This window comes from Sander lucioperca, chromosome 7, assembly GCF_008315115.2.
Source record: "Sander lucioperca isolate FBNREF2018 chromosome 7, SLUC_FBN_1.2, whole genome shotgun sequence".
Lineage (NCBI taxonomy): Eukaryota > Metazoa > Chordata > Actinopteri > Perciformes > Percidae > Sander > Sander lucioperca.
In genome coordinates, this window is record NC_050179.1 from 40,200,689 (window position 1) to 40,215,364 (window position 14,676).

General features: G+C 42.6%; 1 protein-coding gene across 1 annotated transcript; it reads left to right on the plus strand.

The window, feature by feature from the left end:
- Positions 1–406: 406 nt before the first annotated feature.
- chst6 (carbohydrate sulfotransferase 6) lies at positions 407–14,416 on the plus strand. Its single transcript, XM_031285539.2, has 2 exons — positions 407–644; positions 12,730–14,416. The coding sequence occupies exon 2, from the start codon at positions 12,819–12,821 to the stop codon at positions 14,013–14,015; it is 1,197 nt and encodes a 398-aa protein (XP_031141399.1). The 5' UTR covers positions 407–644; positions 12,730–12,818; the 3' UTR covers positions 14,016–14,416.
- Positions 14,417–14,676: the final 260 nt, after the last annotated feature.

Here is a 14,676-nt window from a genome sequence, read left to right on the forward strand (position 1 = left end):
GAGATGATTAGACCATTAAACACTCAGAAGAACTGTTTGGATCGTTTCCAGTTTCTAAATTGTGAGGAGCCTACTTTTACTTTTAATACTTTAAGTACATTTTCCTGATGATACTTACATACTTTTACTTAAGTAACATTTTCAATGCAGGACTTTAACTTGTAAAGAGTATTTTTTTTACAGTGTTGCCATCTGGCAGGAGGCTCAAGGTCCTACTAGCCAGAAACAAACGGCTCATTCGTGCCCTCTGCTGTGGCTATCTCAAACACAGACATAATAAAATACCCCCCTAACAAAGACCCCCAGAGGTCGCAGCACGGAACTCCTGTCCTGCAGCAGAGACTGTTACTGGCTCTGTTCCCGCCCGCCCCACTACTCTCCCATACACCCTCCTCTATCTCTGAACACCAGCCCCCGCCCATGCCACTCACTGCCAGTCAGCCCAGCAGCAGAGCCACTGGCCACGTCTCAGAACACCGCTTGGTAGTCTACACAACCGGACGGTCAGTCAGTGGAAGTAGCCGAGCAGCAGCAGCAGCAGCCGGCCGAGGGCAGAGGGGAGGAGGACCGCAGGGTGTTGGGACAGAGAGCACTCCGCAACCCGGCTCCGTCGCCAGGCAGCACGACCAAAAACAAAGCCAAAGGTAAGTCAAATAATAAAATAATAAAAGAAATAAATAAACTAACTCCTCCTCGGCCAGGACCGTTGTTTTCTGTTCACCTTGGTGATTGGTAAAAGTTAGCTCATGTTAGTAAGTTTCCATGGGACCACTGGAGAGAAACTAGCGGACGCACTTTTTTTTTAGTACAAACCATCAATACCATTCGCCCTGTTCGTCCACAAAATTCAGACAAGTGCGGAAAACACAAGTGTTTGTTTGTGACTAAACGCACACAGAAACTTTAACTTTTATAGCCTACTTGAAGCACATTCTGAGTCTATTAGCTAAGCATACAGAGGGGGCTCCATAACACCCCATTATCTCATTAAGTATGGGTCGGTACAGCTTGTACCGGGTCAGGCGGTTCTGTAATTCTACCCGGGGACACACAATTATTTTTAAGAACTGGGATAATTCCAATAATAACAAAAATTGCACATTAGACCTCTCTGAATCCCCCTCTGAGTACTCCTGGGGTGTCCCAGTTTGAGGCTCAGTGACTTAACGTGTTTGACCCAGAAAAGGAGTAAACTTATTTAAAACAACTAATAAAGTAGGCTTTTTTAAAAATTAAAAGAAAGGATGACACCCATAAACATACAAAGTGTATGTGGAACACGGTCATAGTACTTCCATGACATGATAAACCGTTTGACCCACATACACTCTGTAGCCTAGTGTATGTGTATGTGGGGAATAGTCTGGCTGGGCAAATATGGTTCAATGAATCACAATATTTATGGGATTATATATATATATATATAAGACAAAACTCATGTAATAACAAAACAAATAGTTAGAAGAGTAATTTATGCCTACAGCTGCTGACTCAGTAGAGATGAGTCTATCTACAGGAGAATTAAGGCCTATTTGAAAACAATACAGAATGCCTGAGAGCCTTACTGAGAGCATTATATTCCATTATGTTTTTACATTAGGATTGTCATGTTTCCCATTACATAAAGATATTTCCAGCATAAATTGATTCAGAAAAAGGTAGAAATAGCTGCATACAAATTCACCAGAATGCAAGTGTTTGGGAGAGGACATCCTGACCCCCCACATTGTATGTCACCCCACAAATCTGGAAACAAAACCTATGGCCTTTCTCCACAGCGCTGCAGAGGAAGGTCTGGTTAGTCCACACAACATTTCTGGATGGGAAAAAAACATGCTCTGGTTTATTGGTATTTCTTTAAACCAATCACAATCGTCTTGGGCTGCGCTAAGCGTTGGACGACGTCGCAGTGCCTCTGCAAAATAGCCTCGGGAAGGAACTTGTTTTGGTGGAACGTGTATGTTCAAAAGTAGTTTTAAGGCCCAGACACACAGAGCCGATAATCGGCTGTTGGACAGTCTGGCGAGGTCGGTGACTCGGGTCTGTTCAGTGTGTTCCATGCCGTCGTCCGTCCGAGGGGCCGTCGGCCTTCATTTTAGCTGATTTGACATGTATAATCGGCGGGGCGGGCACTGCCTGCAGTCGGACTCAAATGACCAATCTGATTGGTGGAGAGCTAACCTGGAAACAGGGTGCGGGATGAGTGTGACTAGAGTCTGATGAAAATATTTTAAACTGACCTTTGTTGATCTGAAATGAAGACAGATTCAGCAACTGCACGGTCTGTTTCTCTCTTAAAATGTTTTCAGAAACATGTTTTGGTGAACAATATGAGATCGTATTCTGAACAAGACGCCATGACAGTCTGGCTTTGAATTTCTGGAGAAACAAGACCCACGTGACGCGTTCGTCCAGTCAGCTGCCGGTTTTAAATTTTATGGGTTTTAATCGTTATGGAGACGTATTACATCTCGTCTCTTTGGTGTGTTCTGAGGCATTTTTTGACCAATTTGGGGAGACTGATCAGTCACACTGCCTTTTCTGCCGACATTTGGCCGTCGGCTCTGTGTGTCTGGGACTTTAGTCGTGCAACAGAAAACAAAAGATTGGACAGATAGTCTAGCTAGCTGTCTGGATTTACCCTGCAGAGATCTGAGGAGCAGTTAACCATAGTCCTCACAAATCCACCAGAGGTTAGAACGCTGACACAAAGAAAGAGGAAGGGGACGGACATCCAGCCGGAAAGAAGGATATCTGGTGGAATTTCTGGCAGCACCGGAGCAATCCCGGCAGTGGAACATGGATATAGACTATCAAAAATGTAATTTCCCCTTGCAAGAATAATAAAGCATGTCTTCTTCTCTTCTTCTTCTTCTTTAACAACTTTTTATTACCAACTACAGAATTGTCTGCATAGGGTTAAACACAACAAACTGAAGTTAGCTTCAACAAAAAGAGTTGATAAAGTGGGCAGCTGTTTGAGGTTGTTGTTGAAGAAGACGGCTCTGTAGTTTATTTTTACTCTGAACACAGTGCTCTTTCCACTGATACTCATGGCTGTTCTATGCAGCTGCATGATACCCTGAAGCAGCCCTGAGAAGCTTGTCTGGTTATTGTTCCTTCATTTAGACAGCTGAGCACAACAAGCAGCTTTAGACAGCATGTTTTTGGTAACATAACACGGTTGCATTCTCAGCAATAAGCAGAACAACTAAAGCTTTCAGCTGGGGCGATAACATGCTTACTTGCAGGTTAATTTTTGTAACGCTACCATTTGTACCCAGGGTTCAATATTAACTTTTTCGTTCACCAGCCAAATGCCCAGTGAATATTAAAATTTTACCAGCCAGTCAATAGATTATCCTTGTTTTTTTGGATGGTGAGTGAAGCAAATCTACCAGCCACTTGCATATTTTACCAGCATTTGGCTAGTGAACGGTGGTGCTAATGTTTATCACAAGTGACGAAAATTTAAAAAACAAAAACAACTTTCTAACAATGTGAAATGGGCAATGCTTCCTGCACCGCAGCCCCTGTTGCTGTTGTCTATATTGACGACGTTCCACTTCCGGGATTGCACCGGTGCCACCGGAAATTCTGCCAGATGTCCTTCTTTTTCGGTCTGATGTCTGTCCCCTTCCTCTTTCTTTGTGTTGGCGTTCTAACCTCTGGTGGATTTGTGAGGACTATGGTTAACTGCTCCTCAGATCTCTGCAGGGTACTTTTGAACGTACACGTTCCACCAAAACAAGTTCCTTCCTGAGACTATTTAGCAGAGGCACCATCATTGTGTCCGGGGCTTAGCACCGTCCAAGCAATTGTGATTGGTTTAAAGAAATGCCAATAAACCAGAGCAGGTTTTTCTCCCATCCAGGAATGCTGTGTGAACTAGCCAGACCCTCCTCCGCAGCGCTGTGGAGGAAGGTCTGGCAATGCAAGACTATTGTTGCTGCTAACCACCACTGTTGTCCTGTGGAAGATGTAGACTGCCACGTGTTTCCTATGATACACATGTTTCTTTTCACAGACAGAAAAGAAACATGTGTTGTTCCCACATCCAACTTCACTCCGTGGATGCACCCCAACCAATAAGGGCTAGTGTTGCTGCAGAAAATGGGCAATACAGATGTGAACAGGGTTCTGTTAACACTAACTGAGGTGATTGTATAAACATAGGTTTGTAACAGAAGTCTGTGCATTAGGTCCATGCGCACAGTCCACACCCTTTATACATTTGGGCTGCACTGAAAAAATGACAGATTTTTCTACATGCATGAAGCACTAATTGTTACCTGAAGGCAAAACTGTTGTTGCTCTTGCTGTTGGATCACAGAATATGGTGTAGCGCTAGCAGCAGGCTTAGGCAGAGCGCTCATTCTTCTCAAGTAATCAAAAATGCCACAAGCTCGTATTTGTCATGGTAAACCGTAGATAAATGTATCATTGGCCTCTTTGTCGTGATTACTCTCCCACAAGTATTGCATTTCACAGTTGTTTGGTTGACTATGGTAAAGTGTATTCATACTTTTGAAATGTCTAAGTTAAGGCGGTGTGCCATGTTCTGTCAGTCAGTCTTGTGTCGCTGAGTTAGCAGTTAGTGTTTGTAGATGTCATTAGTTGTTTTTCTTGGCAGATGTCTGAAGTTTCGGAAAGAGGCAAAAGAGATTATCCAAGAGAGATCACGAATGAAAGATTCAGAGTTTAACAAATCCAGGTACATAACCAGCTTGGAACCAGATCCAAAATTTAGCTTTTCTGTTGGAATCCATCCCCAGTGCAGAGCCTCACAAACATGGGCAGATGACCCAATGTACATTACGCAGACCCTCTTGGCTGTGAAAATGACGGAGAGTAGATTTGAGCAACTCCTAGTGTATTATTCTGAAGTTTAAAAGCATTAATGGACTCATGATGGATTAACAAGAACATGAACCCCCAACAACCTCCAACTGAACTCTTGACAGTTGTGTTTGATTGCAACCTGCCACAATTTAATCTAAGTCTCTGCAATGCTTATTTCTCTGCAGCACATTGGTGCCCCATTCACTTTGCCACCTTAAAAAATGTAATTACTGATTAGTTGGGGATGCAATTCACTCTTATGTTGGATTAAAAGGTACTCATCTGGTCTCTTGAAACCCCACGCCATGCTTGTTATGGTACACCTGCATTCTCTGTGACGCTGTAGACTCACACAGCATGTTAGCATTTCAAATCAATCAACTAAGGCTGCTCCCTCTTAGTCGATTAGTCGACTAATCGGTCGTTTTGGTCTTAGTCAACTTAGATTTCTTTAGTCGATTAGTCATGTTTTATGCTTTTTTCATGCTGAATGACTTATTTCCAAGAAACGTACGAGCACATCTCTGGTAAACGCAAGAATTAAAGTGGTGCTTTTGCATGACTCTTTGCGGAGAAACTCAAATTTACAGATCTGTCGATTAAATCAACTAATCGATTAGTCGATACAATTGAATGAGTGTTAGTCGACTAAGAATATCTTTAATCGAGCACAGCCCTAGAATCAACTAAAGGACACACAGTATACATGCCACACTTGGCATTATATTCCATTATAGTTTTATTTTTTGGATTGTCACCTGCCTCCTCAACACATTCTCACTCCCATCACGTAAAACACGGACGCTTGGTCAGGTGCCTCTGGCGTTGTTATTGACGCTAAAAGTCCCCCTTAGGGTCAGATCTAAACACGCTTTTGTCTGGACTATTGTCGTCACTTTTGACGCATTTAGGTTTAGGAAAAGATGGTGGGTGGGGTTATAAAATGAACGTTTCAGTGACACGTGGGACACGAACCCCAGTCTCCGGGTGAAACTCCTGTGTTGTTTTGACCCATCCACCACCCCAACCAACCTCCTTATGCGGAATTTTGGGCTTTCGTATTACCGTTGTCGCTCTTGAAACTAGGTCATCTTCACTGTCCGCGGAGCTGCTGCTCTGCTCGGTGCGTTCCACACACATGCTGAGGGGTGCTGATTGCATCGTATCTGATGCTGAGAGCCACTGCTCAAGCGTCCGTATTTAACAAGTTGGGAGTGAGAATGGGTTGGCCTCCTGCATTTTTTGTTTTCCTTTACATAAATAAAGATGTTTCCACCATACATTTGTGCACACAATTTTATCAGAATGCAGGAAATGAAGTGTTTGACACTCAAAATTTCCTGGGGGAGGACACCCAGAACCCCCACTTGATATGTTTCCACCCAAATGGCCCATTCTGAGCCAGGACAAACCCCTGAAAGGGTAAAGAAACAGCATCTCAGATCGTGAGGATAGGAAGCTCTCCCCTGTTGGGTTGTTTTTTTGGAGCTGATTCTACAGTTTAGTTCTGCAGCGCTTGTGTTTTGCAAATCAATCCAGAGTTGTATTTAAATTCACATTGTCTTCCTCCTGCTGGGCAGACTGTTGATCAATCTAGACTTCAAGGAAATAGAATGTTATTTGAAACTGCCAATTACCTGAATCCAGTCCATGTGAATCACTGCCACAGCCACCTAAAGGAATTACAGTATGGGGCAACTCATGGGGACTGTACTGACCTGTTTTGGGCCAGAGATTCAGAAGAGAAGTTTTAGATGCTGGTTTTTGTGAGTTTTGGGGGAAATGTAGCAACATCATCATCAGAAAGTCAAGGAATTAGTAACTCATTAGTTGTAATCCCTGTCTATCCATGATGTGAGATACTGTAAAGTTAAAGTTGGCATGACTGTTTGTGTTGGCATGACTGTTTGTGTTTTTAATGATGTGTTATGCTGTCAATACGGAGCTGCTAAACTGCTTTTCGTTGTCTGTAAAGCAATGACAAATAAACTATTCTATTCTAAATTACTGTAATTGGTTTGAATAGTCCACTATGTTGGGCCAATCAAAGATATTAGAAAATCACTTTTGCCTTGTGATTCACTAAATAGTCAAATTCGCCAATGAGTCATATGATAAAGCACAGAAAGCAGTAATATCAAAAGTGGGGACGGAGTTGAGGCTACAAAGACCCATATCATGTTTGCCCATTTTTGTTTCCCAAAATGTCAAAGTGATTTGGTATAATTACAACAACAAATCCAAAGGGATTTTATTTATCAGACAATAATTGTTCATATTGATCAGTGTTTTTCCTCGGTTTGTGGAAGACTTAGGTGCGCATATTTGGCGGGGGGGTTAGCAGTCTTTCCTCAAGAAAATGTTACATTTTTCCCCATACATTTTGTGTCTCTTTGTGGGATTGTGTCTCTTTTTGGTAGTTGTGCGTCTCTTTCACATCATTTTGTAGCATTATTGTCACCATATCTGTGTCTAAAATGTTGGAAAAGCTAGAGCCACTGGGGACTAACTACAATCATTAGATCTGAGAAAAGGCTTTAAGTTACATTCATTCGGCTTAGGTGGTGCCCAAAACGTGGGTGCACCTAAATCTTATAATGAGAGGGGAAACCCTGTGAATGGTTGTTAGACCTCATTGACTGGAAGGTCTAATTTTTTAATCATGTACAAAATCCCCTTGTTTAATTGTTTAACAAGGGTTGATCACAGTCTTTCGAGTGTGTTTCCGATTTGGAGATAAGACAATCTGATAAGATGAAGCCTTTACAGCTTACTAACTACTACTAACTAACTAGCTTAAAGGACAATTCCGGCGCAAAAGGAACCTAGGGGTTATTAACAGATGTGTACCCACTCTGTCACTCTCTGGGACATGTTTTCATGCTAATCGAATGAATTTGGAGCTTGAAAGACGCTAGCGCGGAGCGCTGATTAGCTTACAACGCTAGTATTTGGGGCACAGGGAACGTAAAAACAAATCGCTATTTATATCATTAAAAAGGCTCAAAATATCACCAAACTTCAACGGTAGTATAATGAGGGTCGCTAAATGTTAACCGAAGCATTGAGAACTTTGTAAGTGTACAGACAGTTTATTGAAAAGATAGATTATAAAGACTGTAGCGTTCATGTTTACATGCCGCCGCCATCTTGGAAACCAGTCATGACTTACAGCTGGTGATGCAAACTAAAATCAAAAGCAATTTGCTCAATATATCTGAAATAATCACACTCTGCATAACTTGTCTAGTGAACTTACTCAGTGGATAACTGTCCATCTGGTCAGTTTCAAGTACAGCCCTGTTTATCAGAGAGGGGAAATCTTCAGACTGTACAAAACACTGCGTCTCTTGGGCATCGCGACGCAACAGGTCCCACTCCTTGCAACACAAATACTCCTGTTCGGTGGCCATAGCTTCACAATGTCTGCAGGTACACCACCAGTTTCCCCAAGTACGAGGCTGTGTTGCGGCATTGACTACCGGTAGCTCTCTCTCTCTCGTAGCCCTTTCACGGAGCTCCCGCAGCTCTTCGTTCAATAAACTGTCTGTACACTTATGTTCTCAATGCTTGGGTTAACATGTAGCGACCCTCATTATGCTACCGTTGAAGTGTGGTGATATTTTGAGCCTTTTTAGTGGTATAAACAGCGATTTGTTTTTACGCTCCCTGTGCCCCGAATACTAGCGTTGTAAGCTAATCAGCGGTCCGCGCTAGCGTCTTTCAAGCTCCAAACTCATTCGATTAGCATGAAAACATGTCCCAGAGAGAGACAGAGTGGGTACACATCAGTTAATAAACCCTAGGTTCGTTTTGCGCCGGAATTGTCCTTTAAGTAAATACATGGCTGAAAACAGATTAGTATGTACATGTGGTGTGAATAATACCAGAGGAACGGAGGGAAGTAAAGAAGACGGAGATGGATGTGTCAGGATGTCTGGTGTTTACCTTTTCTATCCTGAAGGTCTAAGGGGAGAAGCTCATGTCAGGGCTTGTTCAAAAGCACAACATATTAGGTACGCTTGCGTAGATCCCCTCAGTCAGCAGTGATCTTGAGCTCCCACTGGAAACTTACCAAGGACAGTCCCAAACACTGCGTCTGTTTCTTCTTTTTGCTCTTGTTTCTTTTCACTGTTTGCTGAATGGATTCATTTGGAGGCTGGGATCGACCTGCCTTTAGTCTAACCCTAAAACAATATTTCTGTTTCACTGGAGAGTTTTATTCTCCCAAGATGCTCTTTTTCAGAGGGCTTTCCACCACAGGCCTCAACATATGATATTACGATACTTGCAATGTGTTACCTTTTTTCCAACTTCAAATTTTTCCCAATTTCAAATTATGTCCCCAAAAGGAAACTTTGTCAACATCTTTTTTTATCTATAAAGATACATTTCTTGTCAAGCAGACAAACTGACCCACACATATATAATAATACATCCATACTTGGCGTCCGTGTATCAATACAGTATTTCCACAGAAAATATCGCAATACTATGCTGTATCGATTTTATTCCCCCACCTCTATTATAACCTTGTTTTTTTTTAAATGCTTTGCCAGAAACTTGAAGTTTTGACTAATAGAAAGCAGATAATGCAAAGCAATAATAGTGTATCACTGCCCACTGAATATGGAAAAAATGTCAAGGCATGAAAACATTTTTGACTGTACAGCTTCCATCTCATCTTTTCAGCTCACCTACACATTTTCATTACCAGGAGTTGAAAGTATTTACATCACAAACCGCAGGGGTGATAAAACCCCCTCACATGTCATCATCAGCACATTGAGTTATAGTAATAAAGTACCTTTAACGGCAGAGGAGAGAACAAAGTTCAGTTCAGGTCAGTTCCGTATCTGACGCTGAGAGCCACTGACCAAGCATCAGTATTTTAGGCGTAGGGAGTGAGAACGGGTTGGTAGACGTGCTGCTTTTGAAGGTTTATATCATTTATTATCTCACTAAGAAGAGCCCCCTTTAACGATGGTGAAACATGAACATGAGGTCCCAAAAACTCAGTTCCACTCTGGTGTATCCCGTTTGTTTTTTAAAACTTTAAAACAGTACGATACTTTGCATGATACAACAAGCTTTTTTTTTTTAAACTGATGAACTTGTTTACTTAACAGGGTATTATTTACATATACATATACATATATATATATATATATATATATATATATATATATATATTTTACATTTATGGAAGGTGACTGTGCTTCCTTCCAGTAATTGAAATAGATTTTTTTTCTTTTACCAGAAATATTCCTATTGGGATTCAGAATCTCTTTTACAATGGCCCAAGACAGCAGCATAACAAGTTTAACATAAAAGAACAAACAACAGACTTCAAAACAGCAAAAAGTTTAAACCAACTGCATAAAAACATTCTCATTAAAGAAACAAGTAGCAGACTTAAAACAATCAGTAAATCACATCAAGCAACGGATTAGCAGAGTTCAGTATGCATGCATTCTGGTAGCGTCGCGGGGGACTTTGGAGAAGCAGGGCGTCAAATTGCTGGCTCCTCATTTACATAAAATTGAATCCAGCCAACTTTATGCAAATGAGGAGCGGCCGGCTAACCTTTTAACAGCTATTACCCTTAGGACCTTAGCTAATGCATGCAATTAATTGCAGTTAAACAAAGAAACCGCAATTACGTAAAAATATTGCGATTAGACAATTATGTAATAATTGTAACAGGCCTGACAAGCTAAGATTATTGTTTCACGTGTCTGACAACATGATGGAAATGATTCCTACAGAGGTTGACCTTTCTGTTAAAGAGTAAGATCATTTTTTTAAACATAAAAACATTCCTAAAATTTCTATCGCTAAACTCACCTGTCTCCATGTAAATAAACTCATTTTAGCATCGTAAAATACACCACATTCTAAGTCGACAGGCACAAAATAAAACTATGAAAAGCCTTCTTGGTTCGCCTTTCCACTTTGCCAACAATCACCAACCTTGTCAAGGATTGTTTGAAATAAACACATACTTTCCCGTTAAACATATGAAAATATGTTGTCTCTATACACGCTAAAGGGATTGTTTATTTAAATGGAGTTTGGTGGGATTAGCGATAGCGAGCTCAGAGCTGTTTTTAGTTTAAAAAAGAGGATTTTACTCTTTAAAAAAAAGATGTATGTCTGTAGGGATCCTTTCCATAATGTTGTCAGACACTTAGAATATTAATCTGAGTCTGTCAGTGGCAAAAACAGAACTATCAGAGGCTGTAAATTGATGGTGCACATTTGCCCCATAGGATTACATTTTAGCCCGGTTCGGTCACAGCATTTTCGATTAATACTGGACCAATTTCAAAGTTTGTTGTTCCCATAAGTCACTTAGACACAAAAACATAAGAAAAATAGGGTCCAGGTTGAAAAAAAAACGAAGTTACCCTTTAAGAAATGTGTGGAGCTTGCTCTAGGTGCTACTTCTTCTAAACTTCACTTACTTAAATTGCATCTGAAACTGTGAAGAGATATTGCTTATGTTGCTTTTTGCTCAACAACCTTTAGTCAAATACCAGTTTTATACGGGTCTCTAACTATTTTGATAATACTTTTTTTTGGGATGAAAGTGGCCTTCATAATCTACTGCAGGGGTCACCAACACGGTGCCCGGCCCGCGGGCACCAGGTAGCCCCCAAGGACCACATGAGTAGCCCTCAGGCCTGTTCTAAAAATGAAAATTGAATATTGATATTATCTGTTTCCCACCTTGTTAAGTCATTGTTGATAATTATTGTGAGAAATCATTAACGTGATCAGTGTCTTCACATAGATGACTATCATTAATCATTAATAATCATATATAACTAAAGGCAAACTGAGCAAATTAGTTATTTCAGAAGAGTGTATCAAACTGGTAGCCCTTCGTATAACTCAGTACCCATGAAGTAGCTCTCAGTTTCTAAAAGGTTGGTGACCCCTGGTCTACTGTATCATACCATCGGTAAAATTTGCTTACTGGGGATTTGCAAAATATCTATTTTGCTCTCTCTCTCTCTCTCTGTCTCTCTCTCTCGCTCTCTCTGTCTCTCTCTCTCTCTCTCTCTCTCTCTCTCTGCCTCTCTCTCTGTCTGTCTCTGTGTCTCTCTCTCTCTATCTCTCTCTCTGCCTCTCTGTCTCTCTCTGTCTCTTTGTCTCTGTCTCTCTGTCTCTCTCTGTCTCTCTCTGTCTCTCTCTCTCTCTGTCTGTCTCTCTCTCTTTCTCTCTCTCTCTGTCTCTCTCTCTCTCTCTCTCTCTGTCTCTCTCTCTCTCTCTCTCTCTCTCTCTCTCTTTGTCTCTCTCTTTCTCTGTCTCTCTCTCTCTCTCTCTCTCTGTCTCTCTGTCTCTCTCTCTCTCTCTGTCTGTCTCTCTCTCTCTTTCTCTCTCTCTCTCTCGCTCTCTCTGTCTCTCTCTTTCTCTGTCTGTCTCTCTCTCTGTCTCTCTCTCTCTGTCTCTCTCTCTCTCTGTCTGTCTCTCTCTCTCTTTCTCTCTCTCTCTCTCTCTGTCTCTCTCTTTCTCTGTCTCTTTCTCTCTGTCTCTCTCTTTCTCTGTCTCTTTCTCTCTGTCTCTCTCTCTCTCTGTCTCTCTCTCTATCTCTGTCCCTCTCTCTGTCTCTCTCGCTGTCTCTCTGTCTCTCTCTCTCTGACTCTGTCTCTCTCTCTGTCTCTGTCTCTGTCTCTCTCTCTCTCTATCTCTCTGTCTCTCTCTCTCTCTCTCTCTCTCTCTCTCTCTCTCTCTCTCTATAACTTACAAACATACATACAAACAACAACAATGAGTAAATACATCTGATATAAGCAAACAGGATAATCATGATATAATTGCAGATAAAAATGCATACAAATACATGTGTTCTCTCTCATTCACCCTGTCTTTTTTCTGCAGCTGAAGCAACACGCAGCTCCACAAAGGACCAAAAAAAGGGAGAAAGATCCACATCAAGCCCCGGAGACTGACAGTGATCCTCAGCCATCATGCCCCGCTGCAGAGTGAACCTCAGCACCATGATTTTCCTGGTGATCCTGCAGGGGGCGGCAGTGGTGCTGTTCTGCGGCTGGTACGTCCAGCTCAGTCCCTGCGCCTCTGCCCCCTCCAACGGCAAAGTTCACATTCTGCTGCTGTCCTCGTGGCGATCCGGCTCGTCCTTCGTGGGTCAGGTGTTTAGTCAGCACCCATCCGTCTTCTATCTCATGGAGCCGGCTTGGCATGTGTGGACCAAACTGCAGAAACCCGGCGCACGGGCGCTCCGAATGGCTGTGAGGGATCTATTACGGAGTGTATTCCAGTGCGACTTGTCCGTGATGGAGGCCTACCTGCCGGAGCAGCACAACGTGTCCTCATTGTTTATGTGGAGCCACAGTAGAGCACTGTGCTCGCCGCCGGCCTGTCCGCTCACGCCACGCAACCAGTTCAGCAACCAGACCCGGTGCTTCCAGAGATGTGATGCTCGCGGCCTGCAGGCCGTGGAGGACGCCTGTGGCACGTACAGTCACGTGGTGCTAAAAGAAGTGAGATTCTTTGAGCTGGAATCCCTCTACCCGCTCCTGCAGGACCCGAGCCTAGATCTCCGCATCATCCACCTGGTCCGGGATCCTCGGGCTGTGGTGCGGTCCAGGGAGGAGTCAGCCAAAGCCTTCGTGAGCGACAACGCCGTCGTCTTGGAGCAGAGAAGCATTCCGGCTGCCGAGGTGCAGTATCAAGTCATGCAGGAGATCTGCCGTAGTCATGTGCGCATTAATGAGAGGGCCATCCTGAAGCCCCCGCCGTTTCTCAAAGGCCGCTACAAGATGGTCCGCTATGAGGACGTGGCGCGCAACCCACTCGAGGAGATCTCTGCCATGTATGACTTTGTGGGCCTGGAGATGACCAGACAGTTGGAGGAATGGATCTACAGGGTGACGCACGGAAAAGGCAAAGGCTCCAGGAAAGAGGCCTTCAAAATCACTTCGCGCAACGCTGCCGACGTCTCCCAGGCTTGGCGTACCACGATGCCACACAACAAGGTCAGACGTATCCAGGAAGTGTGTAAAGGGGCCATGTCATTGCTCGGGTACAGGACGGTTAACAGTGAAAAAGAACAGAAGAGACTTGACATAGATGTACTTGTGCCGCGGGAACCGTATCAGTTCAGCTGGTTGCCATCTAAAACAGAGCACCCCAGTAATGATTAAAATTATGTTTTAGTATTTGAATGACAAAGACACCAAGAGACTACATTGAACTGAAGTCTATATTTTTTATAGGCTGTAATGAGTGCTGCCACAGACTGATTCATCAACTGAGGGAAAGCATTGATTTGTGACGAAGACACACCTCACACTGTCAGTGGAGTGAGAGGATTCAAATTAGGGCTGCACAGTATATCGTTTTTTTATCGCCATGGCGATATCAACTAGCGCAATACATCGCGAAAGGCTGCGACACATCGCGAAAGACACACAGAGATTTTCTTGTGTTAGTCGAAAGAAAATATCAGTTGAAAACTGCACTTTAAAATGTAACTGTCATTCTTTATTTAGTGGGGCCTTTTATAGTAAATTCAATGTTCAATTTGTTCAGTGAAACAATGTTGGAAATGATCTCCCTTCATTCGTTTTACATTTATTTAAGCAGAATACTGAAAGCAGCAGAACTGAGTACACTTTTAATATACAGTTTATTTATCGCAAGTAATATCGTTATTGCGATATTATCGCATATTGTCCTCATATCGTGCAGCCCTAATTAAAATGTGAAGAGACAGCACAGCAGTTATTGTATGATAATACATGTTGTACAGAGACAGAGGGGCTGATGCAAATACTGTATCCCATACATTTGGTACTAAACTGG

Coding starts and splice junctions, on each gene's coding strand:
- chst6 (XM_031285539.2), top strand. CDS start 12,819: ATGCCCCGCTGCAGAGTGAACCTCAGCACCATGATTTTCCTGGTGATC.